Genomic DNA, 27,492 nt, shown 5'->3' with positions numbered 1-27,492 from the left:
CATCTAGATTTTGTAATGGAACTAGGTTGATCATTACTAGACTTGGTAAGAAAGTCATTGAAACAAAAATCTTATCCGTAAATAATACCAAAAGAAAGGTCTTTATTCTAAGAAATGACATTAACTCCATCAGATGCTAAACTACCTTTCAAGTTTTAACATCGTCAATTTTTTTATGTTATCATATGCAATGAATATAAATAAAAGTCAAGAATAATCATTAGACTGTGTAGGCATACTTCTAAAACAAGAGTTTTGACCCGCAAACAATTTTATATTGCAGTATCAAGAGTAACCATAAAAAACAGCTTAAAAATGGTCATATTTCATGATAATTCTACAACAAATAATGTGATTTATCATGAAATTTTTAAAAATATTTGATTATATGACATATTAAAATAGGTAAAAATGATTTCAAAATACTAATGATAGAGTTTCATTAAATTTATCTCATCTTCTTACATATAAATATGTCAATTATTGGTAGCTTTTATTTTTCAACATCCATGACAAGCATAAACTACAATATCAAATTCAATTAAAATATTTTCGTTTTTTTTTTTCAATAGTGATACAGATTATACCAGAAATTTGACCATAATGTCATTTATTCCATTTTTGGTTGGCCAGTTTATATTTTATGTCTAGTTACAATTATGTTATATAAGACTCTTAGTCATATTTTGACAAGTACATGACCTTAAAAATTTGGATCTAAATTATTTAGTATTATGTATTTTATTTATTAAAATATCCAATTTCATTAAATCTCTATCATAGACACAAACTACAATGTCACATGTACCAACATACTCATCTTTTATTTTTAAATCGTGCTAATTATGGAAAAAAATTGAGAATATTGTGACCTCTTTTATTTATGTTTAATACTATATATGTTACTTATTTAAATTTAAAATTTCTTTAACTTTTTATCATATATTATACCATGTATTAATTAATTATACTTAAAATAATTATTTCTAATATAAAAGGTCAAATTTACAAAAAAAATCGTACGACTCGTCCGCGTATGCGCAGGCCACTTCTAGTACTGGATAATGGATGGGTATTTGGAGTGTCCAATAATATTTGTTTCAAAAAAGGGAAAAAATTGGAAATGAATACAAGCTCTTCACAATTTAATTTTGAAATTTTATGAAACAAAATTGAGTCTAGTAAGGATTAACCCTATTTTGATACACCTGTTAGTTGATCCTGCTAACGTTTTGTCAATGCGTCTACACATGAGAGATATTGACCATATACAAAGACTTTTCTCCGTGAAAATTCATTTGAAGGCACAATTTTGGGTGCAAAATAAAGGCTAGCTGGTTTGATAAATCTATCCCATTTTTGCACAAACATGACCCATACAAATTTCATTCAAAATTCATACTGCTCCAAATCTAACTCGAATATGGGGCAACCATGACCATGAATAATTTATTGGTCGTAAGAGGCAAGAATTTAATGTTGTCTAATTTGAAGGGTATGATACCCATACTTAGGTGAAACAACAGCCAGAATAACAAAACCACTTAGCATGGCTAGAAATAATCCTAAACTATTAACCAATATGGACTCAGCACTGTGTTTGGATACATTATTTCTCTTTGTTTGTATGAGTGTTAATTTCTCCAGAAGCCCTGTTTCCGCTGTTGCTACTGCCAACGCATAAGTGTATAGGCCCAAGAATACATGCCAAGGTAAAATCTTTATTCTCGCAATCTTTGCCTCTCTTCTGTGCCAAAAGTTCAAGAAGCCTAACAACCACTAAATTAGAAACAAATATGTGACATTAGAAAGGGGAGTGTTAGGTAAACAATTAAAGTGCAGTGGTGAGGCTTTGACGCCAGTGAAAAATATATAAGCCCCATAAACCACATTTCTGGGTTTGAGTCTTTTCATCATGGACGAACCAAAAATTAAATTGAAGGGGTCAAAATTAAAATTTTGTATAATTAAATATAATATTATATATTTGATAATAATTATGTTATTTATACACAAAAACTCAGTCATTAAATTAGTTATTAATATAAAATATTTATTAAAATATAAAATACACATTAAAAATAAATTTAAATAATATATGTATTATAAATACATAATAATTGATTTAAAGATTAATTTTTTATCTACATATAATATTTTTTATTTGATAATATATATAACTAATTTGAGTTAATCAAGTAATTAGTGTACTCCTTAATTATGATTAGTATTTTCTTTTAATTAAAAAAATTATTAATAAGTGACCTATCAAATAAGGAAATTATCTTGGTCTTTATAACTTTTTTTTTTGGGTCTTAGATTCAATAAAATATAAAGAATATCTATTTTGGTTTTCGTTGTTAATTAGTTTGTTTTATTAAGTGTTGATGTGTGATAAATAACTTCTACTTTTTATGCTTTATTATCATAAAGAAAGGAAAATTGTCCTAATAATTTTGTTATATGTATTTAAAAAAGATTTATGAATATTAATATCATGGAAAAAATAAATATATATATATATAAAACATCCAAGTAGATATTAATGTTAGATATTAAAGACCTTTTTATATGATAATAGGTGCAAATATTAAGAGAAAAAAAAAAAAAAAAGGAGGAAGAAACCCAAAAAAATTTTAAAGTGGATACGGGGAACGTACCCCGACACCGTGGAGATCTTCACTCAAAGATTAAAGATATATGTTAAACTAAAGAAGTAAAAAAAAAAGATATTGTCATGTAACATGGCTCAAAATGCTGCCATAATTTTTTAGGATAAAAATTAAGATTCTAAAAATCGAATCAAACTAGCCAATTCAATCAGATTAATTGAAAATCGATTATTTGGTTAGTTTGGTTGATTTTAAAAATGGTATGATAAAAAAACAGTTTAAAAATCGGTCAAATTGGTAGAGAACTGGTAAATTGTCGAAATCAGCCGGACTTTTTTAGTACTTTTTGATTCAATGGCTGCTTCAAAATAACACCGTTTAAGTTTATAAAAAAAAAAGAAACCATACCCTGCCCTAATACCCGTATTTGCCATCACAGATCCCACCCCTTTTTCTCTCTGAATATTTTGGCTAAGTATTTTGCAGTAACAGTTCGACTATTAGCTGCATTCGACTTCATGTTAGTAAAACACATAGTTAGAGAGTCGAATCAAGAGGCTAATGAATTGGCTCAAATGACTTCTGGATAAAATATCTCCTAATTTGATGAAAAAGTTAAGGGAAATCAAAACTAATTTAACTCTTTTGGATTTAAGAGGAGTTTTTTGCGCAAACACAATAGACGTAAGTGATTGGAGGCTCAAGATCATTGACCATATCAAAAATCCTAATCAAAGAATAGATCGAAAGGTTAAATACCTAGTGTTGAGTTTTGTATTAATTGGAAGGGATTTGTTTAAGAAAAGTGTCGATGGTTCTTTACTCTAACGTATTGGCATTCAAGAAACTTATCTAGCTTTGGCCGAGGTATATGAAAGTATTTGTAGAGCTCCCCAGTCGGGTTGAAAGATACATTGGATCTTGCATCGACAAGGATTGTATTGGCCTTCAATGATGAAGGATTGTATTGAATTTGCTTGACAAAAATGCCAAAGACATGCACCTATTCAAAGAGTCCCTGCCTTTGATTTATATGCTATACTCAAACCTTGGCTATATAAGGATGGGCTCTCGATTTAATAGGAATGATTCATCCTCCTTTGACTTTGAAGCATAAATTTATCTTGGTGGCAGTCGACTACTTTACAAAGTAGGTGAAAACTGTGCCATGAAAGAAGTTATCCAAGACAAGATAATTGACTTCATTGAGGAATCGATCATTTATAGATTTGACATCCCCCATACTTTGACTATAGACCAAGGGACCATGTTTACAGGTCGACAAATAAAGGGGTTTGTTGAATCACGAGGTATTAGAATAATACATTCGACTCCGTATTATACACAAGCTAATGGTCAAGTCAAGGCCGTCAACAAGTCTCTAATAAATTTGATTAAAAAACATATCAGGAAACTCCCTCAAAATTGGCATAATACCTTGAGCCAGGTGTTATGGGCATATAGATGCTCACCTAAGGAGGCTACATGATTGACACCATATGAGTTTATATATGGCCACAAAGCTGTCTTACCACTTGAGATAAATTTACAAACCATCAGAGTGACTAAAAAAAATTATTTGTCTGTCGAATAGTACATGTTGAGTATGATAGATGAACTAAAAGAATTAGATCAAACTCGACTAATGACTTTAGATAGAATAATTTGACAGAAAGAATTTATAACTAAGTCATACAACCAAAAAAGTAAAGAAGAAGCGATTTGCAGTTGGTGACTTGTTTTTAAAATTAGTGCTTCTTACCTAACAAGTTAAAGGAAAATAGTCACCATTATGGGAAGGAACTTTTAAGGTCGAAAAAATATTTGATGGTAATACATATGAGTTAAGAGATATAAGAAATAATCGAAAGATTGAACATATAAATGGAAAATATCTCAAAACATATAATTATCATTAAATACGAGAGTTCATAACAAAATGTCGACCATATACAAAGAGTCGATCATAATACAGACAATTAAGATTCAAACAAAGTCCTAAATTTAAGCTTTAAGTCCTCTTATTTTCTACCCAAGGTGGTAGCGGCTTGAGAAATCTCATCTTTAACCCTGTTGGCTTGAGTGATGGCTTCTAGTAAAGCAGATCGACTCGAGACTTTGGAGGAATGTACCTTCTTAATTTTTTCAAGCCAGGGAGTAAGAGTCGAGTTAGCTGTTGCAATTTTTCCCTTCCTAGCCTTCAACTCAGCTATTTCTTTTTCAAGAGTTTCAATTCTCGATACCAATGTTTGCTCTTTAGCTCGACCCTCTGATAAGACATCTTCGATTTGAGATTTTTCCATTTTACATTTTTTTAGTTGGGCGTCATGGTTACCCAATGCCTCGATCAACTTGCTCAACTTTTCCTCGACTATTTCAAACTTGGAAATATAATTGTAAATATCTTCAATAAAGACACCTAGAACTGTATAGATCCCAGCTGGAATCTTTTGGTCCAGAAAACCAAGAGCTTTGAAGAGTCAAACCTTCAGGTCAGCGTTGTTGTTGATCTCCTCGAAAGGATGGTTGAGGCAGTCGAGAATTATGTTCACCCTCTCGACAACCAGAGGATCAGAACCTGGTAGCATTTGAGGCTCAGGAGAAGTAACCTCCTCAGATCTTCACGGATCGAAAGAATTGATTATGATTCTTGAATAAAAAGAACAACCTCTGGTTCTGAAGACGAGAGAACTCTTGTTCCTTCTGAAGAGTATACTTATCGAGCTTCTAACAGAATGTTGGCAAGATCTAAGTTGAATTCTTCAAAATCTAAATCCCCAGTCTCTGGTGCAAGAACATGGACTGGGGGTTCTAAATCCTGTTTGACAGCAGTTTGACCTGTGTCCGAAGTTAGTGTAGAAGTGACTACAGCATTTGTCGAAATAGGACCTGATTCTCTATGTGTTTCTGCATTACTTGGCAAAGGCATATAGCTCGCCTGCAAAAGATAAGTATGTGAATATGAACAATCAAAATGAAATATGGAAATGGTGAAGAAATTTTCCAATGGAGAATCAGTTGAGGCTTGAGAGGCAGCAGTCAACGGACTGGGTTGTACTGGACTTAAAACGAGAATGGGTGGTATAGCCACCAGTCGAGGAACAATGGGAGGAGTAGGTTGAGTCACTTCAGTCTCGATATCGGATAGGTCAACCTCTCGTTCAGAGCGACTTTCTACTTAAACCCGAGATCTGGAGCTTTGTTCGACTGTTTAAACTGAATAGAAAAGAGTTATTAAGTATTTATGCAAAACAAACTTTGGACAGAAGCTTAAAGGTGTTCCAAAAATACCTTAAAAGAAATGGTGGGATTTATTTTTTGAACTTTCTTGGGGTTAGCTCCAAGAAGGATGTCAACAGCACTATGCTTTTTTGAGAAAAGTGTGGCCTCACTCGACCGTCCTCTTCCTCGACCCCATTTGGATTTGGTCTTATTTGGAGCAGCATCCTCTTCTGACTCCCAATTCTCCTTGACTAGTTTGGGGTCGGGAGCCATACCAATTATCTGTGTAGGTCGAGCAGCTGAAAAGACATAGAGAATATAAGATAAGTAAAGACTCAAAGGTTTAAATTTTAAGAAAATATGGTACCTGGAGGATATCCAGTGATTCTCGTTCGACCATGAATCTTATTTCGAAAGCCCCAGTAATAAACAACACCAATCATGTTGATGCCCAGAGTTCGAGAATCTTTCTTTTGGAGTCAGTAATTCACTCCTAAGACTCCTTTAGGAGGGTTAAGTAGTCGATCAGCAAGACCAAAAGGGAAATTGGGAAAAGAATGGAAGTTGAACTTTTGCATAAAGTGTCCTTTTTTAGCATAAGGATCTCGAGCATAAGTCTTGAAGTAACGGTCGAGACATCTATGAAAGTGTGTTTACTTCTTCTTTTCACATACCTCTAAGGCCTCATTGAAAACATACTTTATCTTCCTGAAATGCCATTTTATTTTATAATATTTTTTTAATTTAAGATTTTTTTTTACATTCTCACCTTTAGTTTTCTTCCATCATGCGACAGTCTGTGCAGTAGGAAAAACCAAATTAGAGAGTGCTTGTTCAGATGATGTGCAATGAGAATTATAATAGGTCAACCACCACTTGTGGAATGCAGGTGTCGAGAGAAAGCAAAATTTGATGTCATATCTTTGATATTGAGAAGTCACCCTTTGGTGATTGAGGTCCAAAACTTGATCAAACTCTTCCAAACTCAATACCTTATAATGGATTATTTGTGCTCCAAGGTCGAGATAAAAAGGAGAAGGCAACAATTGTGCAAGACTAAATTGTCTCGACACATATTAGGGGGGAATAGGTGACCAATTTCTTTTTAAGAGCCATGGTCGATGTAACAGCCTAGTCTCGAAGAAACAACGCTATTTCGTGATCAAACAGAATTTTTATGAAATTTTTAGAAATTTTAGTGCATATAAGCACCTCCACTGCGCAGATGTTGTGTCATCAAGCTACTGAGTCTGTAGCTTGACTGCATCAGACACCTCTCTTGATCTAAGCAAGCACGTCGCAAAAAGTTGCGTTTTTGAGCCACTTCAGGTCCGAATTTCAAAATTCTAACTTCCGTCATTAGTCTCTATGTGACGAGTCGGTCCCGAATTTCAAAAAAAATGTATATTAATATAATATTCAAATATTATTATTTTATTTAAAATATTATATTATTATTTCATTTGTTGTGATTAATGTTGATATATATTTAGTGATATAATAACTGAGCTAGAAATCTATCGGTAATGGATAATACCGGCATTCTTAGATGAACTTAGCAATGCTAATGCTTCATCATACATCTTTTATTCTCATGATTATCTTGTTACTAGTACCATTTATACTAGTAAAGCTCATGCTTATCATTTAGTAGTGTAATATGATGTATTATTAAATTATCTTCAGAATGATATTTTATTATTAAATTCTGATGACTCAGCACCTTATGACACATGGCTCTCCCAGGGATAGCCACCACATGTTTTCTTTCATACTCTCCAAGCAAAGGTTTCTTAAGGAAAAAGTAAGAAACCCTTGTATTCTAATACATCTAACTTTAGTAATTATCCTTTCTTGAGATATTTTTACACCAAACTTTAGGATAATGCTTATCCTAACCTCACGGGTCCCTAAGCTCATCATTATCATCAACCTTTTCTTCCAAAACAAGCTAGAATTCGAAAATACCATGAGAGAAATCAAGAAAAACTTTCATGGATGCCTAAGCTTCAACCTCCGTTCTTTCTCAAACTAAAACCCTATCAAAAATTTAATCCGACCAAAGTGTTCAACTCTTCTTCCTTTTCATTTCTATATCAATTTTCAAGGAGAAAATCAAGGTATGATGGCTGCTCCTCCTCCTTGAAGTTTCAGCCATGGTGGAAACTCAAGCTGATGATGTTTTCTTCATATTTTCTCTTAGGATCTCTTGTTCAATCACCATAGGCTCTAAGAAAACGTGATTTCTAGCTGCTTTAAGTTGCGGAAAACCTTCTTTTCATCATCATGAAGCTTCAACCTTCATGGTTCATATGGTTCTAAAGTTGTTTTTTTTATGTTAAATCAGGCGTAAAAGTGCTTTTTGAAGCTTGTTCTTGATTCAATTCTTGGCAGCTGCAAAGGAAGTAAGGTTTGGTAAATTAATCAATGATTGGTTGTGTTCTTGAAGTGTGAAATCAGATCTTGTTACTTGAGGCTTGATTTTGAGTGTTTGTGTGATGATTTGATCATGAGATCTTGTTGTTTTAATACTTGAAAATCAAGTTATTGAAGGTTGTGAAGTTGCTGTTGTTGTTGCTGGAAAACGTGGCTTTCCAGTCATGATATTCAATATATTTAATGTGTTTTTAATTTGTATTTGATGACTTAAAGGTTGCTCTTTGGTTTGGCAAAAATTGGATAAAAATCGGTTACCGTAAAGATTGAAAAATTGGTTGAAAATCAAGTTGAAATCTGATGATGAACTTTTGAAAAAATGTTTTTGGTTTTTGGAGGACAAGAAAAGCTTTTGGTTTTGATGATTTTGGGGTCAAATCATAATTATTAAAAAATTTGAGGTTGAAAGTTAATTAAAAAAAGTTGAGAGGCCAAAGTACAAATATTAAAAATTAAAGGGGTTAAAATGCAAATTTCAAAAAGTTTGGGATAAAAATGCAATTTTGAAAGTTGAATAAAATATTATTATTTGAATATTATTTTATTAATAGTAATAAAATATTGATCAAAAGGCAGTTTTTCCTAAAAGTCTCAAGAAGGCAGTTTTGAGTTCAGAATTCCCTAATTCTCTTTATTAAACACCTAAGTAAAGGTATAAGAGAAGGTATAGAGGTATGTAAGGTAATGAAACAAGTTCTAAAAACTTGCAAACATGTTAGAAAGAAAAGGAGTTAAAAGCTATATAGTAGTGTGTTTAACCTTACAGAGTAAGCAGAGAATTGTGAAATGAGACCACTATGATGTTGTGATGCTCGATTTATGATTGTGGAAAGATGACAAAGATGATTTCTAAGTGATGAAAAGTATGGTTATATGTGACTTATGAGCCTTCGGGCGATGCTTGAGAATGGTTATGTAAGAATCTGCTGCAGAGAGGCAGTCAGATAGATGGTGGTGCGACCACTGAGAATGCTTTCCTGGGATACCTAGCTATAATGCTATTCTGTAAGTCAGAGGACTCTTACAGAGGTATCGAGAAAACACATAATTAGCATATGCTCCTGTAAGTCAAAGGACTCTTACAGTGAGTGTGTTGGGCATATATAAGTTAACTAGCTCCGTCCTGCAATTCAAAGGACTCTTGCAGTGGTTTGCCTCGCAAGTCAAAGGACTCTTGCGATGGGTATTGCCAATAGGGAAGCCTTACCTGGTCAAAGGACTCCGGGTAACGTCAGAAGCGGGTATGTAGCCGACAAATGATCTCATTACCTGCAGTAGGGTCAGACATGCATCATACTTGTTTGTGATATTATAATTAGTTTGCCTATGTGAATAATTCTATTTAATTGCTAATTGCTATACTTGCTCTTGATTGTGCTTGAACCTTATTACTTGTGTTTGTGACTAAAATTGGTTGGGTTGTAGTGAATTGGATGTGATCGAGCTGTTTGGACCTGAAGCCATAATTCATTATGTGATGGGCCTGAGGCCGTGATTGGTTTGAGTTGTGGTTTAGTAAAGTATGAAATATCAAGCTGGTTCAGCATAGACTTAATGAACCTATGTTTGGAACAGGTTGGTCATTCATATCATTAGGAAACTTTTAAGATTCTTTTATCTAAAAAGGGAGTTTAGATTTCTGGTTAATTAACTGATTTCTTTTAAAAAAGTTTTGAATTTTTTATTGTTAAACCATCGATTTTCAAAAGATTTAAAAACTTGCAAATGGACATTATAAATGAATTTAACTCTAAACCCCGACCTTACTAAGAATTCCCAAGTTCACACCCCTACTCTCCCTTCCCCCTTCAGATGGAAGCATGAGTACCCTTCCGTAGTTTGCTGATGACCGTTCTGGAAAGAGGATTCTGCTCTAGGTAGTCTTCTAAGTCTAGGGTGAATCTCGTTCTCTGTTTATATGTATATACTGTGAGACCAACTGACTTCTACACCCTGTTTATCTACAAATTCTAGCCTAAGTCCTCCATACAATGTTGCTGTTATGTGGCCACTCAATGAAGTACTTTTCCTCGCTTTTGTAGTTTAAAAGGATTAGGTGAGTATAGAATCTAGGCTAGCCTGGGTGCTAGCTTAGGGACTTCTTGAGCAGGACCTGGGATATATATATATGTGTGTGTGCGAGTGTGTGTGTGTGTGTGTGTTTTAACTCAGATCTATAATCTATACTCTAATAAAGGCTGGATGACTGAATGTTGTCAATTGCTTGAGATGTATATAAGTATCGTTGTCTATAACTATTTTATCTGCTAACCTTTGTGAATTGACTATGAATGATTCCGTTTATTAATCCAAACATTCTAAAAAAGAAGTACCTCGCAAAATAATTACGCTTTTAACAACGAATCAAACTCATAATAAATAATAGATAATAATTAGGAAGACAAGTTGGTAGCACTCAATTTTTGGTATGATCTAGACATACTGAAAATTGGGTCGTTATAGTCAACTCATGAGGGAGACCCACAAGAAGAATTTGGGAGTTAAGGTTTTCGGCCAGTTCATCGACATTCTCTTTATTTTCAGGATTGCGGCTAGTTAAAGAATGGAGATACCCAACAACGCTTTTTTGACAAGTACATGGATTTGGGTAGTAATAAGAGTCATCATTAGTCTTGATGTGAGAAGGAGAGTGATGAAGTAACAAAAAGTGTCGATAGATGACATGCTTTTTGGTTTCAACCAAGAAAGGAAAGAAAGTTGGATACCGTCAAGCTGAGCTTTTGGAACTTCAACAAAGGAAGCAGTGAATCAAGGTTCGAGTACAGCCTTTAACCATAGGATTGCAACCCAGATAGGACTAAAAGGGTTGATCGAAGACTCACCTCGTCGAATCTCACTAACTACTAAAGAAAGTGTTTCATACAATTGAGCCAACATTAGAGAAGAGAGGTTAACATATTTTTTACAGTGAAGCATGATAGCTAGCGGCAAATAATTGCTTTTTTTTATTCTAAATCGACTTTGGACAAAAAAAAAGCATTTACCCACAAGAGTAAGAAAGTTATATGCTCTCTGTTACTCACAGAGTCAGCCTTAGAACTCGTGTTGTTTTGAATAAAATCTGACACAGAGGTCAAGTCGAAGTTGATATCGAAGACATCATCAGGGTATGCAGTGACCCAGCATGCATCTTCCCTCTCAGGAGCAATGCCAGTGAAAGCAGAAATTTTCATCAAGGTCGGGCACATCATTCCATAAGGAAAATGGAAGTTATTTGTAGTTGGGCACCAAAAGTCCAAACTAGCTCCTAAGAGAGGTATAGTATAGGACAAGTAAAAAGTGGCTAATTTAAGGGCAAAAGCAATGCCAAAAGACTTTCATATAGACTTGTAAGTTGAAGATACCCTCGACATCCAAGTCGAGAATAAAGAGCTAGATTCCTTAGGAGGTGTTGTTCTAAAAACTCGACTAGGAAGTAAGGAGCCTTAACATTTTTGCGAAAAATCAATAGAAGATGCTCACGGGAAGATGGAAAGAAAGAAGAGATAGACTCGACTTGTTCTTGAGTTGAACGTGGCCCCAAATATTAATATAAGACATTTATGACTTTGAATGAAAGCAAGACCTGGCTCTCCAGAATTTGGTAGTCTCAACGTCAGGATTGGGAGCCCGTAGAGTACCATCATTATTATAGAATTGTGCCACATCGACAACCAGAGGAGGAGGTGCTATAACCTGAACATCCTCCTCACCCTCTTCTTATGAAGGAGAGATGTGAGCAGCAGAAGCTCCGCCAGGAGCAGAAGTGGCAGCTGCACGCTGCAGTGCCAATAGTGGAAGTAGGAAGAGAAGATGATGTGGTGGCTCCGATGGTTGAGGTAGTGATAGGAACAGTAGTAGAGGTTGTGGCAGCAATGGTAGTAGAAGAAGAAGTGGCGGCAACAGCAAGAGTACTGCTAGAATAAAGACCAGATTGAGAATTCATGGAAAAGACAAGGAGGGATTTCAAAGAAAAGGAGAAGGATTTTTGCAGAAATGAAGAATGATGAGAATGGTGGAATTGAATGAAGAAGTAAACCCTGAGAATGTAAAAAGGTTTAAAAAGAGGAGGCCCATTAAAGCCCATGGGGAACGTTATATATTCCTAGAAAAAACGCATGAACTATTTCATTTCTGCATAACTGTCTTTTCAAAATTTTAAAATTTGGAAAAAATGGCACGTGCAAGGCACGTAATCAAGTGAAACTTCTCATTTTATTTTTTGAGAAGACAAGTTTCAAGGGGCAATATGTTAGCACAAAAATTCTACATTACAAATAACTCGACCATGATTGTTTGACCTAAAGGTGAGTTGATAATATATAAGTCAAAGTATCATAGCATGTGATTTGTTCTATGAGAATATAGGTCAAAGTATCATAACACATGTGTTGTTCCATAAAAGCGTTAGCATAAGGGTTTGACTTATCATAGAAAGTGAAAAGAAAATAATTAAAGAGTCGAGTCAGTGACTTTTAAAAATCAAAATGAGATAATCACACAAAGACTTTATCCAAAAGTACTTTATGGAACGTGGGGTTTAAAGATCAAGGTAAGAGAAGACGTGGGATGTCAAACTTGGGAGTCAAGATTCTTCATAATTAAGACAGTGTCGTGACCTGAGAAATAGGAAAAAGCTAAATCGTAGGAAGAAAAAGACACTCTGCAAATCTATCCTTGTGGTCTATAAATAAAAGAAATGCAGAAGTGAAAAGAGAATTTTAATCTGAACACCTCCTCATCACATAAAACTCTACAAAATCCAAAATCACACTAATACCAAGGAGATCGATGGAGTGCAAGTACATGTGAGTGTCTTGAGTCAATTTTCTTTTATTCATTTTATTTTTCATTACATTGATTTTTCCTTTTATTTCATTTTATTGTTTTTTATTTTTTTCGGATACTTTTATTTATTTTGTTCATTTATTTTAAGCTTCAATTTACTTGTTATTTACAGTTCTTATTTATTTCATTTCTTTCCCTTCTTATTATTTTTGTCTAGAGTTACACACGGATTGAATCGGATATAACCTATAATTCTATCCGATCCGCACTGCACTCATCGGATCGGATACGATATCCACATTTTTTCAAGTTGGATCCAATCCAATCCGATTCGATCTGCATACTTACGAATCAGATCGGATATCGGGTATATCCGCATAATTAAAAAAAAATTGTTTTAAGGCCCTTTTTTACTCTAGAAAATCTATTTTTTTCACTTGTTTAAGCCTATTTACTTCTAAATTATTATCAATAAAAGTTCTCTTGAATAACAAAAGAAAAATAATAATACAATATCTAAGTTTAATTATTCTAAGTTAAAGTACAACATAAAAAATTAAAAACAAGATATCATAAAATTTATAAAACAACACACTAAAAATCATATCACATTAGGGTTTACTTTCTTAAACTATGCTATTAATATGAGATGTGTGGATCTGCGGATCGGATCCGCGGATATCACTGCCAAATCCGCAATCCAATCCTACTATAGTGCGGATTGGATCCGATCCAATCCGATAGCTCTGCGAATCAGATGCGGATAATTACCGCGGATATGCGGATATTATTCGATCCATGTGCAGTCCTATTTTTGTCTTTACGTTGTTTATTTTGATTCTTTTCTTTCAAGCATTTTATTTCCAAGTTTTTACTTCGCTTTATCTATTTTCTTGGTTTACAATTTATCACAAATATTTCGACATACATAGATTCGATACTTACGCTAAGTAATTTCCGAGTTTAGTTCACTCTTTTTTAGAGGAGTCGTATTTGCTCCTCAAATTGAGATCTTGATACAAATTTAATTCGACATCCTGTCGAGATTACCAAAAATCAAATGAAACATCTACATGGTCTTTTTAAATCTCTGCAACACTTTCCTTTTTCAATGAACGATTAGCAATTTTTGGTAATGAAATCCAATGTTGAATTTAAATTTGTAATTAAGGAGGAACATCTACTTGTTGGTTTGTATCTCTTTACCCTTTTTAGTCTTGTTTTATGTTAATGGATTCTTTTTATTTTGAAGTCTTCGTTGAATCAAATGAATTTGGAATTTATATTCAATTGTACAACTGTTATGTTTCTTGTAATTTAGTGGATTTGCGACTTTATTCTTGAGCAGTGAGTTTTGGGATTTTTTTTTTTTACACTGTTTGTTGAAATTATTTTCAATAAGGAGTATAATCTGGAATTTTGGCTAAGGAAAAGTTTTTGAGTAACTCTTGAGTCCTCTTGACATTGAGTTGAGTCCTCTTGATAATTCAAGTTGAATTGAGTTGAGCCAATTAATACAACTTTAAGTCTTCAACTAACTTTCCTCTTCCTAGTTGATTGATAAGTTAGGACCTTGTTAATTAAAACATAACTCCAACTAACTTTCTATAATCTAATTAGTTAACTTATTAGGACATTATTAATTAAAAAAATATTAAAAGATCATCAGAATTTATTGTATTTGACCATCAATTAATTTTTAAAATAATAAATTCTAATAATTTTTAGTATTTCTCATTAATTAGTGTAATTCCAACTAAATATCCACTTCTTAGATGATTAACATGTTGGGTGTCCATTAGTTTATTTAATAATTCTAAGAGTGTGTGTGGTTAGAGGAATTATAAATAATTCCTAGAAATTTTAATATAATATTATATTTTTATGTTTGGTTCAAAGTTTGAAAAATTATTTTTAAATAAATTTGATTCTAAAGAATCAAAATACAATCATTTCAATTCCCACATTCCTCCTAGTACATTTGATTCCCATAAAAATAGAATTTGAGTAACAAAATAATACTTAAACTACACATACCCTAATTGATTCTCCTCTTTTTGGTATCCATCAATCACAAAGAGAGGAGAATTCAACACGCACTAAATCGAACACCCCATCCGATCTTCTGATCTCCCTCTCCCTCAAACTCGAGTTTTACGTAGGGGTGAGCACGGGTAGCGGGTACTCGATTACACGTCCGAACCCGAACCGAACCAACTAAATTGGTTCTGGAACCGACGGGTAATCGGGTCCAACCCGAACCAAACCGATGACATTTGTTGATGATTGGTTCGGATATCGGTTTTGGGGGCGCGGAACCCGAACCAACCCGTGAACCCGATCATATATATATATATATATAACTTTTTATGTGTTTTCCAACTTATAACCCTAATACTATCTCACTAACGGCGCAACCATGGAGTAAACCCAGAAAGTAGAAACCCTAGCAAAGGCAGAGCTTCCTCCTACCACGCAACCAGCTTCTCCAATCTTCATCGTCTTCTCCATTAGGCGTCAGGCGCATCGTCTTCTCCACCTCGCCCGTGGGACCATCTGATGCATCGTCTTTTCCATCGTCTTCCTAGTAGCGGCAGCGACGCAGCAACCGACTTTCTCTCCGTCGTTGGTGTCTCAGTCAGTATCTTTGTCAGCGTCATTGTTCGCGGTTCCCTCTCCAACAGCCAGCTTCGTCTTCAGTCAGTCGTTCCCTCTCTAGCAGCCAGCTTCCTCCAGGCTCCAGCGTCGTCTTCTCCGGTCAGTCAGTCAGGTTAGTCTATAATTTTTTGGGAATGTTATATGTTAAAGTGTTAATTGTTTTATTTTTTATTCAATTTTTGAAATTATACATTCTTAGTTGTTGTTGAATAAATCAATCTTGATCACTCTGAAGCAATCGTGCTGTTCAATTTTTTAAATATTAATAGAATCTTGCTCTTATGTAAAAGCTAGATTTGATTTTGAATTGAGGATCTTCTATAAGCTAATTTTGATTTTTAACTTCAAAAATATTATGCTATTCATTTACTATTATCATTCATGGTAGCAGATAAACGAAGAAAAAATTGAAAGAAAGCTAGAACTGAATTTTACTAATGGTGAGATTTAGATTTATATTAGCGGTACACACTATATATAAGATAGTAACTATGAAGAAATCATATGTAAACTATACTCTGATTAGTTGAGTAATTAAATGAATACTCTACAGTGTTATATTGTTTATATTGTTTTATTTTTTATTGTAAACTTTCATTTTGGGGACATATTGCTTGCAATGTTAATAAATACTCTACAGTAAGGTCTTTCAATTGTACTAATTGGTTAGTAACAAATACATGACTTCTCTTATTTTATTTATTTTGCAGATTAAAAAAAAGGAGAAAACTAACCCTAAAAGTGATACGGTTGTTGGAAGTATTTCTTTTCCAAGTGTAGCCACTCCCGCTGCTGAGAACGATGGTCTTTCTGGTGGAACATCGCAAAGTCCAGCTCCCCCACCGTTGCCTGCCTCAAATCCTTCATCAGAAACACAAACCGAAGTTGCTGAAACTACTGTCGAGCCTCTAAATGTGGTAAAACATAAACCCAGTAGAGCACCTAGTAGTGTTTGGGCGCATTTTTCTAAAAATTTCTCCTAATAAAGCCTACTGCAACTATTGTAAAAAAAATGCATGCAATAGTTCTAGTCATGGTACAACAAACTTGCATAAACATTTAAGAATTGTCACTAAAAACCCTCATAAGCAAGCTGAAAAGGGGCAGAAAACTATTGCACTTGGGAGCCAATTTGAGGATGACCTTAATGCAGTCACTATGAAGCTTGTTGATTTTAATCAAGAGAAAACTCGTCTTGCTCTTGCAAATATGATAATTGTTGATGAACTTCCTTTTAAATTTGTTGAGGCTCAAGGCTTTAGACAATTTATGAGTAAAGCACAACCTAGGTTTAAGGTTCCTTCCCGTTGGACAATTGCTAGAGATTGTATGGCTTTGTTTAGATATGAGAAAGAAGTTGAAAAATTTGTTATCTGAAAATTGCCAAATGGTTTCCTTACTACCGATACTTGGACCTCAATTCAGAATTTGAATTATATGTGTGTGACTGCACATTATATTGATGAGTCTTGGACATTGCATAAAAAAATATTGAATTTTGGTTTGATTACTGATAATAAGGGTGAAACTATAGGGAGAGCCTTAGAACAGTGCTTGCAAGAGTGGGGTATTAGAAGGATATTTTGTGTAACTGTTGACAATGCTAGTGCTAATGGTGTTGCAATTTCGCATTTACTTAGAGGCATGGGTGATTGGAATGGGTCAACATTGTTAAATGGGGAGTTCATGCATATGAGATGTTGTGCTCACATATTAAATCTAATTGTTGGTGATGAGTTTAGATTGAGGGTTAAAAAAAAAGCAAGATGAGGTCAAAAGGAATGAATTGGAAAGATACATGGAAGATGATGTGGAGGATAACATTCCCGGTTTTGACATTTTGCATTGGTGGAAATTGAAATCAATGAAGTATTATGCTCTTGCTCACATGGCTAGGGATTTGTTGGCTATTCCCGTATCTACCGTATCTTCTAAGTCGGCATTTAGTACTAGTGGTCATGTGCTTGATCAATTTAGAAGTGTCCTTCTACTGTTGAGTCTCTAATTTGCTCACAAAATTAGTTGAAGACTCAAGAGAAGATGTATGACTTAAAGCAAGAACTGGAGGACTAAGAAAAACTTGAATTAGGTAATTATTTTTAAATTATATTTTTTTAAATTATTATGTAATTGTTGTTATTGTTGAGTCTCTAATAATAATTTAATTACTATTAATGTAGAGCTTTTAGCTTTAACAATATCTAATCAAGCCATTGGAGTTGATGTTGTTTACAACAATTTGAGGTTAACATTTTTTCACTAATTATTTATTTGTTGAATTACTTTTAATTAATCAATTTTATATATTGACATTAGCTAATTATATGCTGATTTTTTGAAGGTCACAACTCCTCTCTTGAATATGATTGATTGATGGAGTGAAGGATTATGGAGTGAAGACTTTGAAACTAGACAAATATTTTTATTGCACTTTTGTATTTAGCTTCTAATGTTTAGATTTTAATGTGTTTTGGTTTTAGCTTCTTTCAAAGATTATTCACTAGACTTTTGTATTTAACTTCTAATATTTCTATTGCACTTTTATATTTTCATTAGACAAAGATTATTCACTATTAATATATTTGGATTTTGATGAGTTTAGTTTTTAATGTATATGGTGTTTAATATGTTTGCATTATTTCTATTGATGTTACATGTTTATTGTATTTTGTTGAATTTTTAAGATAAAAATTTGCTAATTTGGTTTTTTTATAAATTTCAAAGTCATCGGATACCCGCTATCCGAACCGAACCAATCCACTCTTAATCGGTTTGGTTTGGTTCGGGTACAAGCACAAAAAAATGCAAATCTAAACCAATTACTTTTTTATCGGTTCGATTCTAATTTTACCATGAACCTGAACCAAACCAACCCATGCTCATCCCTAGTTTTACGGATCCATTCCCAAATAAGGGTAAAATAAAAATAAAAAATATTTTATTATTTTATTGTTTTAATTATTTTAAAATAGAGTAAATTACTGAAATGGTATCCGCAAATTTGTATGTTGACAAAACGAATCTCAAAAAACGCTAACGACAAATAAATTTTTAAAAGATTTAAAAACACAACGAAAAAAACTATATATTAAATATATATTCTAAAAAATGACTTTAGAAATCAAATTTTGATGCAAATTTTTTCAATCATTATTAAAAAATAAAATATTTTTATGCTTAAAATTTGGTCATTTTTTATCAAGTGATTTTTTTAAAAAAAAAAGTATTGTGAATGATCATATTTTTTTGAAAAAATAAAAAGAAAAATCTAGAGATTAAATTTTGCTCCAAATTTTTTATATATCTTCTAAATATTTATTCAAATGTTGTCCCAAAAATTTAGATCTAATAGATAAATCGTTTGTTAAATATGAAAGTTTTTTTGTTACTTACAAAAATTATAATATTTATTGATTGTTTTTGTTGTATTTTCAAAGACTTTTTTGGAGTAACTGAATTTTTCGGATACCAAATTGGTAATTAATCCTTTTTAATAATAATCAAATAAAAATAAAATATTGTCAAAACCCAGATAACGTCTTACCTTTCAAAATCATAACAATATTTTAACAATAGACAATTCTTTGGGGTTTCATTGTTTTGTACTAACATTAGTGTACAACGTACAAACAAATTATTAGTTAGATAAAGGAAATATAGATTCAATAGTTTTTAGTCATAACAATTATTTTTTATAACATATTAACCCGAATTATAATGTAAAATTAATTTTAATCCCACAACTTTTTTAATAAACTTACGTAAATTCAATCATAAATGCATATTGAAATTAAATATTGCTTTTGATTTTCACTTCAGAATAAAGAATAAAGATATATTCTTCCAGCATCTAATAATACTAAATATAATGAGAGAGGGGAACACTGAGTGGGGTAGAACTAGGAATTTTCAGAAACGAGATCCTAGGATTTGGAATCGAGAAGAGTACAACGTTTGGAAAATGTTTTCTTTTCGATTTTTGTCAACAATCTGCCGAATGATGTTTCGAAGAAGGAATTATTTCACTTGTTCCATTGGATAGGACGAACTAACGACATCTATCTGGGTTGGAAGCTGAAAAATGGATTTGTGTATATGTTTGCGTTTATACGATATACAACAAAAGGGGGGAGCGATGAAGGCCATAGCCGAAATGCATCATACAAGAATAAGTGGAAAGGTCATCTATGTAAGTGAGGCCAAATACAGAAGGGCTATGGGAGGAGAGAATACTGGGGCACGCGAGGGGGAAATGGCAAGATCTGAGGTGGAGATCAGGCAGCTCGAGAAGGGTGAAAGTTCTACAAGGGTGGAAGAAAGTAAGAAGATAAGACCAGTCAAGGATAACCAAGGAAAGGGTTGGACGAAAAAGATTGAAGTGCCAGTAGCAAAAGAGAATTTCGATTGGCTGCTGAGGAGTTTAGTAGGCGGTACCACAAGACCAATGGACTTCAAAGCTTTACGGAGAGCCATCGTTAACAACTTTTCTCAGATTGTTGAAGTCAGAGAGCTTGGTGCTTACAAAGCCTTACTAGTGTTTGATTCGGTGAAGAACGCGGAGGAAGCGTTTACCTTCAAAATGAATAGCTTCTTACAATTCTTTTACAGGGTTTGGAGATGGGAGGAATCCGAACGTAGTGAGACTAGAAGAGTGTGGTTAGAATGCCATGGAGTGCGATTACATGTCTGGTCAATGGAGACGTTCAATACAATAGGCAGTTTATGGGGTGAAGTAGTCAAGTGTGATGATGTGACGAAGTCTGCATTATCCTTCAGTGTTGGGAGAGTGTTAATTGATACCTGTGTCTTTGACGATATCAAGGAAAGGATTCATATCACGGTTGGGACTAGTGGTTTTGATGTTTTTGTGAAGGAAATAGGGCGTGAAATATACGGAGATGAATGCTTTTTGGAAGACGCAAGCGTGAAGTCAATATATGCAAACGCTAGTTCACAAGCCGGAGAAATGTTGTTGACAGCGGCAATGTGGGATCCGGCGGCAGACCTAATCAGAACACGAGCTAATGACGATGGTGAAAACAAGGGTACAATGGTCACAACAGGCATTTTTTTTTGAATGATTGCAATCAAGATAATTTAATGGCCATGAAGAGACAACGGATGACGGATCAGTTCAAATTTAAAGGTGTTAATGACAATGCTGATTTTGGGGGATTTGATGAGTGTATAGAGAGTGAATCAGAGAAAACTGTTACACAGTTATGCATTGAAAAAAGAAGTGGGACCAAACAGCTAAGGAACATTATTCACGTTGGAGATGAGGTAAATGGGTTTTTACAAGGGAGAGAGGCCCACAAGGTTAGTAATAACACCAAACAGCTGCTGGGGCATTCAAGCAATGGGCTTGAGAAGGAATATTGGCGTGATGGGCTGCTGAGTGGAGTCCATATGTTCCGTGTAGGCGAGGCCCAAGGAGAGTTGAGTGGCGTGGAGCTCCAACAAGGAGACGAACAAGAGGCTGGGCTGGGTTCCTTGCGGGCTCGCGGATCTGGGCCTGGAGACCATGATGAGACAAGCCAGGATCTGGAACGTGGAGTTGAAGATGGACCGGGTCAGTTGCGTGCTCGTGGATCCGGGTCGAAGAAGGAGGGTAGGGCAGACCAGCAACATCGACGCGGGTCTGGACAGGGTCAGCTGCCTCCCTGCACTCCCGGTTCGAAGATGTATGAAGGGGGGACTCAACCAGGGGCGTTCTCAATGAGACTAGCCGCACGACGCCTCCCGTGGTGGATGGGGTGGATAACCGGGAAAGCGCGCGTCCCTCTGCGTCGAGGAGAGGCGTTGCCGACTGTCCTGGCGGGGAAGCAGAGGACCATAGCCTTGTCCTGGTACAGTACGCCGGTGAAAGAGCTGGGAGAACGGTGGGACGAAAATCGCCGGCTGCTTTTGATGATGAACCGAAAGTGGATAGTTTGGTTAAAGAAGTAAGCGGCCGGTCTGTACATTTGGAAGAGATAGTAGGGGAAGATGAAGATGTGGGTCAAGGCAATGTGACTGAACGGGATAATGAGGATGCTGGTTTTGAGACAGATATTAATAATGCACCACTAGATTCTGTTCAGAGGGGCTTACATGCAGGATAGTTAGTAGAGAATAAGGAAACATTGAAATTAGCAGTGGAGTCAGGTGCAGCTTTTTATGATGATGAAGAAGATATTATGGCAATTTTACAAAGTCAGAATGAAGCAATCGCAGCAAAAAGAAAGATGGCAAAAAAAAAAAAGAGAAAGCTAGGAGGAGCAGACCCAAACAACATCACAAGGTGTGTAGAAATTATTTTAAATGATTTATAGTTGTTGGAATGTTAGAGGCCTAGGAGGGCATGGCAAGTGGAGTATGGTGAAAAAGTTGAAGAAAAAATATAGATTGAATATGCTAGGTTTGATTGAAACCAAGAGGGAGTCTATGTCTAGGTTTGATGTAGCACGCTTGTGGGGTTGTGATACAGTGGATTGGGATTTTGTGGAATCTGTCGGTGCATCCGGTGGTTTATTGTTAATGTGGGATAATTTTTTATTTAAACGATTGAACTGCTATAAAGGGTATGGCTGGCTGTGTGTTGAAGGTTCTCTGATAAAAAATAATTTCAAATGTGCATTCTGCTTGGTGTATGGTGCACATGTTCGGAGTGAGAAACTAGTGATGTGGGAGGAGTTAAGCTACATGATGGGTCTATGTCAGGTTCCGTTTTTCTTCATGGGAGACTTTAACAAGATACTACATTTGGAAGAAAGGAAAGGCGCTACTAGCCTACCGGCATCTGCGGAGGATTTCAAGGAATGGGTACAAGATTTACAGCTAGTCGATTTACCGTTAATCGACCGGAAGTTCACATGGTTTCGAGGTAGTTCTTGTAGCCGCATTGATAGGATTCTGGTCAGTTTGGAGTGGCTTGAGGAGTTTCCAGATACTCGTTTGAAAGGAGGACCGCGAGGCCTATCAAATCATTGCCCATTGATTTTAGAAGACTCTAGAATCTGTGCGGGTCCAAGACCTTTTTGCAGTTTGGACTCCTGGTTTACACATGAAGGGTTTCTGCAATTGGTAAAGGATGAGTGGAGGAAATTGGGAGGTGACATGTTTACAAACAAGTTGAAGGCGTTGACAGTACCACTCAGGAGATGGCATAGGGATAATTTTGGGGACATGGACAACAGAATAAAGAAGTTTGAGGAAGAGATTAAGAAGATTGATGATAAGGTTAGTGCTGGTAGTTATGACGGAACAATGGAGGCTAGATGTAAGACTCTGGTGACTTGCTGTGCGAAGTGGTATGTCAGAAAAGAGATGCATTGGAAGCAGATGTCCCGGTCCAAGCATACTAGAGATATGGATAAGAACACTAGGTACTTCCATAATCTAGCATCGGCAAGAAGGAGGAACAACAAAATCGATTCTCTAGTGTTGGATGGAAGATTGGTACGGAATCAGGCCAGAATAAAGACTGCGATTATGGGTTTTTATAAAGAACTGTATAGGCAGGAGCATGCCCCTTTGATTGGAATCCGTGATGGGCTGGTCAAGCAGATTACTGAAGAAGAGGCAGCAGTGCTAGAGGAAATGCCATCGACGAAGGAAGTAAGAGAGGCAGTGTGGGATTGTGAGCCCAGTAAAGCTCCAGGTAGTGATGGCTATAATATGAACTTCATAAAGAAATGCTGGGATGAGCTTGGTCAGGAGTTTACTGCAGCTGTGTTGGTTTTTTTCTAGAATGCAAAGCTACCAATAGATGCAAATGTTACTTGGGTGGCGCTAGCTCCAAAATTTGTGGGGGCCAAGGAAATCAAAGACTTAAGACCGATTAGTATGGTTGACTGCTTATATAAGGTGATATCCAAAGTGCTGGTAAGAAGAATGCGATCAGTGATGCCACATCTAGTGGGGGAGACTCAGTCTGCTTTTGTAAAGGGTCGCAAAATACATGATGGTGCTCTCATTGCTTGTGAGACGGTCCACTGGCTCAAGCTGCGAAAGAAGGAAGCGGCAATTGTTAAATTAGACTTTCAGAAAGCCTATGACAGAGTGAGATGAAGCTTTGTGGATATAGTGCTACAGAAGATGGGCTTTGGTCTTAGATGGAGAACCTGGGTGAAGGAATGTGTGACTACAGCATCTATGTCAGTGTTGATCAATGGGTCACCAACCAAGCCGTTCAAGATGGAGAGGGGCCTCAGCCAAGGCGATCCTCTCTCTCCTTTCCTGTTTGTTCTTGTTGTTAACGTTCTGCATAGGATGGTGGGAGAGGCGGTTAGAAATGGCAGAATTTCTCCACTGCTGGTGGGAAGGGACAATATAGAATTATCGCATCTCTAATTTGCAGACGACACCATATTATTTTGTCCACAGGAAACGGAGACGTTACTGAATTACAAGAGGCTCCTACGCTGTTTTGAGTTAATGTCTGGCCTGAGTATCAACTTTGAAAAGTCGAGCCTAATTTCAGTCAATTATGAGAAGGAATGGGTGACGAATATGTGTGGTCTGTTGGGATGTGCCGAAGCGGCTTTACCTGTCAGGTACTTAGGAATTTCTCTTGGTGCTAATCCTCGATTAGTGAAGACTTGGAAACCAATCATAGACAAGGTGGAAGACAAGCTGAGCTTATGGAAAGCGAGATCGTTCAACAAAGCGGGTAAGTTGGTCCTCATAAAATCTGTTCTCAATAGCCTGCCGATTTACTACTTAAGCTTGTATAAGATGCCAAAGGGAGTTGCAGAGAAGATCATTGGGCTTCAAAGAAGGTTCTTGTGGAGTAAAGAAGATGGGAATAAAGGGATACCACTGGTGAAATGGGAGATAGTTCAAGCTCCGAAAAAGCTAGATGGCTTGGGGGTGGGAGATGCTCTAATTAGGAATGCGTCGCTTCTGTTCAAGTGGTGGTGGCGCTTTTCTAAGGAGGACTGCCCGCTTTGGAAGAAGATTGTTTGCTCTTGTAATCAGTTGGACCCAACGGTAATGTTCTCAAACCAACCGTTGCCATCTAGAAGGGGGCCGTGGAAAGATATTTGCCAGCTTAATATTAAGGAGCAACAGGTTTGAGATATGATGATCGGGGTCTGTCCGTGGAGGTGAAAAATGGCAGAAACATCCGTTTTTGGGAGGATGTTTGGTTACAAGATGGCTCTTTAAAAGATTGTTTTCCGAGACTCTTCTCTGTTTCAAATCAGCAAGAATCCGTAATAGGGGACTGTGGGTTTTGGGATGGGCTAGAGTGGGTTTGGGACTTCCAATGGAGGAGAGAACTCTTCCAATGGGAGCTAGAGTTGCTCAATCAACTTCACGATCGGTTACGGGTTGTAAGGTTATCGGTTAATAGAGAGGATTCAGTTGTATGGAAATTTGATAAAAATGGAGTTTTTCTACTAATTCTTTTGTGCAGGTGCTACAAAAAGAGACTATCTCAGCCGACATTACGAGCTACAACTTCACAAGCTCCATTTGGAGAGGCTTAGTTCCTCCAAGAGTTGAACTTTTTACTTGGTTTGTGCTAGTAGGCAGGGTAAACACGAAGGAGAGGCTGAGTAGACTTGGCATTATTAATCATCATGACAATATCTGTGTATTGTGTAAAAAAGACATAAAATTTGTGCATCATTTATTTTTTGCTTGTGAGTTCACGTGATAGGTGTGGTGTGCATGGTTGACGTTTACTGATAGAGCTTGGGCCATTCCGGGAACAGTCAAGGAGTTCTTTGAGAGTTGGACTGGAGTAGCAGGTGGAAAGTCTGAGCAAAAAAAATGGCTGATAGGCTTTTGTGCGGTTATTTGGAATGTCTGGTTGGAGCGGAATAGCAGAGTTTTCCAAAGGGTAGAGACAAGGAATGGTGTGGAGTTTATCTGTTTGATTGTTGATAGCAATGCCGGAGATGACAACGAATTACAACTTTCATTTATGTTTTTTCTGGTCTTATGTTCTTTATGCTCCACTTTACTGTGTTGAGCTACCTATGTTCAAAAAAAAATAATACTAAATATATAGATATTTTACTTTCGAAGGGGTATATATCCTTCTCTTCTTTTTTGCCATAGGGCACATATCTTTTTTTTCCTGGGCATTTTTTAATTTGACATACTGAAAACTAATTTGTCACAAGTTGTTCTATTTAAAAAAGTTTACCCCTCTATTCTCTATTCTCTATTCTCTACACGAATAGGAACAATTTTAGTGAAATTGCCAACCTCCAAGACACAAAAATTCGACCAGAACCATAATCAATGAAGCAAAAGCCCATTGGGCTTCTCTCCATATAATAGAGACCATGGGATCCTCTTGGAGCAACACCTGGGGAATGCAATCATTTTTCCTATATATAAAATTATTGGTCGCATGACAAAAGATGGCCCACACATTTCCTAAGCTAGAGTCTTATCTAGTTTAGGAAGCAATTATTTTTGTTAGCAAGTTAATAAATATGACTGAAGGTTGCTTGCACGTTGCACTAGATAAAAAGTTGAACTATGGTAAGAAATACAATTTCATGATAATTAAGGGGGAAAAAATAAAGAACCATAGATAAAGAAAACAACCACCATGTAAGTGTATTAGTACCTGAGTTCCAAAGAGGGAAATGCAAATCAAACCCATCCATGAATGAAGACTATAGAAATTGGCCACAATCCCATCCTTCCCCTGAAATTTAGTCCAAATTCCAAATACTCCAGAAGCTAGAGCCACACTTTGAAGCCCTAAATGCACTGATTTTTTCAATCGCATAGAACCAGGCAACCATCTGTGCACCAAAATTGCTGCAAAAATTATACACTAATTATAAAATAAATAAATTAATTAAATTTTACATCATGATTTCTTTCAAACAATTCTAAAGCTAATTAAATCTAAGTACCTTCTCCACTTAAGATAATAAACCCAATGACCATCAGCAAAGGATGAAGAACCTGCAATTATTTAGAGCATTTAAGAAAAATTAAGTTTTTGGAATGGAAAGTGTAAAAAAGGGAAGCAGAAAGTAAAGAGAAAAGAGAGTAGTGGTGTGAATGTGTGCACTGCATACAGCATAGATGAAGTCTTGTTGGGAAAGAGAAGAAGGGAGAAAGGTGGATTTAAAGGCAAGGACCCAGAACAGAACAAGGAGTCCAACTGCAAATCCTGAAAGTCTTACAGCAAACAAGACAAGTGCGGGAGACAGTAGTGAAGCCATTATTAAGACTTAGGAGGAGTGAGTGCTAGTGAGCAGCAGTAGGAGTTAGGACTACCGACAAGCAACAACGCTTTTATTTTGCTCTTCTCAAGATCCACCTATGGGTATAATTACGAGGCAATTTAATTGCATCCCTATGTCCCCTCTACATTTGGTGAATTACTGATCCCTTGTTAAGTTGGAATATCTAATGTCATGGACACATTCTACCACTACTGCTTGAACTTATTTAATTTTTTAAGTTAAAGATCAAGTCAGTTTAGTCTGATCTTTAATATTTCTTAAGAAAATTAAGAATATAAAAGAGCGTTGAAAAAAAAAAGAAATTTTAGTCAAAAAAATATTTTATTATTCAATTATTTGTACTAATAACTCATATATTTAAATTCTAACTCTCATTTTTATTTATAGCTATTTATTTTGTCAATAAATAGTTAGGATTAAATATAATTAAAGGGTCATATTAATCATTTAAAATCTTAATTATAAATATCTATCTTATCATATTTTTTTAAATATTTTTAAATTATTCTATATTACTTTTCATATTTTTATATATATCCACACTTTTTTAAAATATTCAATTACTTTTTAGA

General features: G+C 35.4%; 1 protein-coding gene across 1 annotated transcript; it reads right to left on the bottom strand.

The window, feature by feature from the left end:
- Positions 1 to 1,338: 1,338 nt before the first annotated feature.
- LOC107643792 (Cytochrome b561/ferric reductase transmembrane protein family) lies at positions 1,339 to 27,074 on the bottom strand. The gene is made up of 4 exons (XM_016347539.3): positions 26,750 to 27,074; positions 26,582 to 26,633; positions 26,287 to 26,483; positions 1,339 to 1,779 (listed from the first exon to the last, which is right to left on the bottom strand). The coding sequence occupies exons 1-4, from the start codon at positions 26,894 to 26,896 to the stop codon at positions 1,474 to 1,476; spliced, it is 702 nt and encodes a 233-aa protein (XP_016203025.1). The 5' UTR covers positions 26,897 to 27,074; the 3' UTR covers positions 1,339 to 1,473.
- Between the last annotated feature and the right edge of the window lie 418 nt (positions 27,075 to 27,492).

The sequence above is a fragment of the Arachis ipaensis genome, chromosome B5 (assembly GCF_059453495.1).
Source record: "Arachis ipaensis isolate K30076 ecotype BB chromosome B5, ASM5945349v1, whole genome shotgun sequence".
Taxonomy (NCBI): Eukaryota; Viridiplantae; Streptophyta; class Magnoliopsida; order Fabales; family Fabaceae; genus Arachis; species Arachis ipaensis.
Note: the sequence above shows the minus strand (reverse complement) of the source record. Positions and strands in the feature narration are given on the sequence as shown.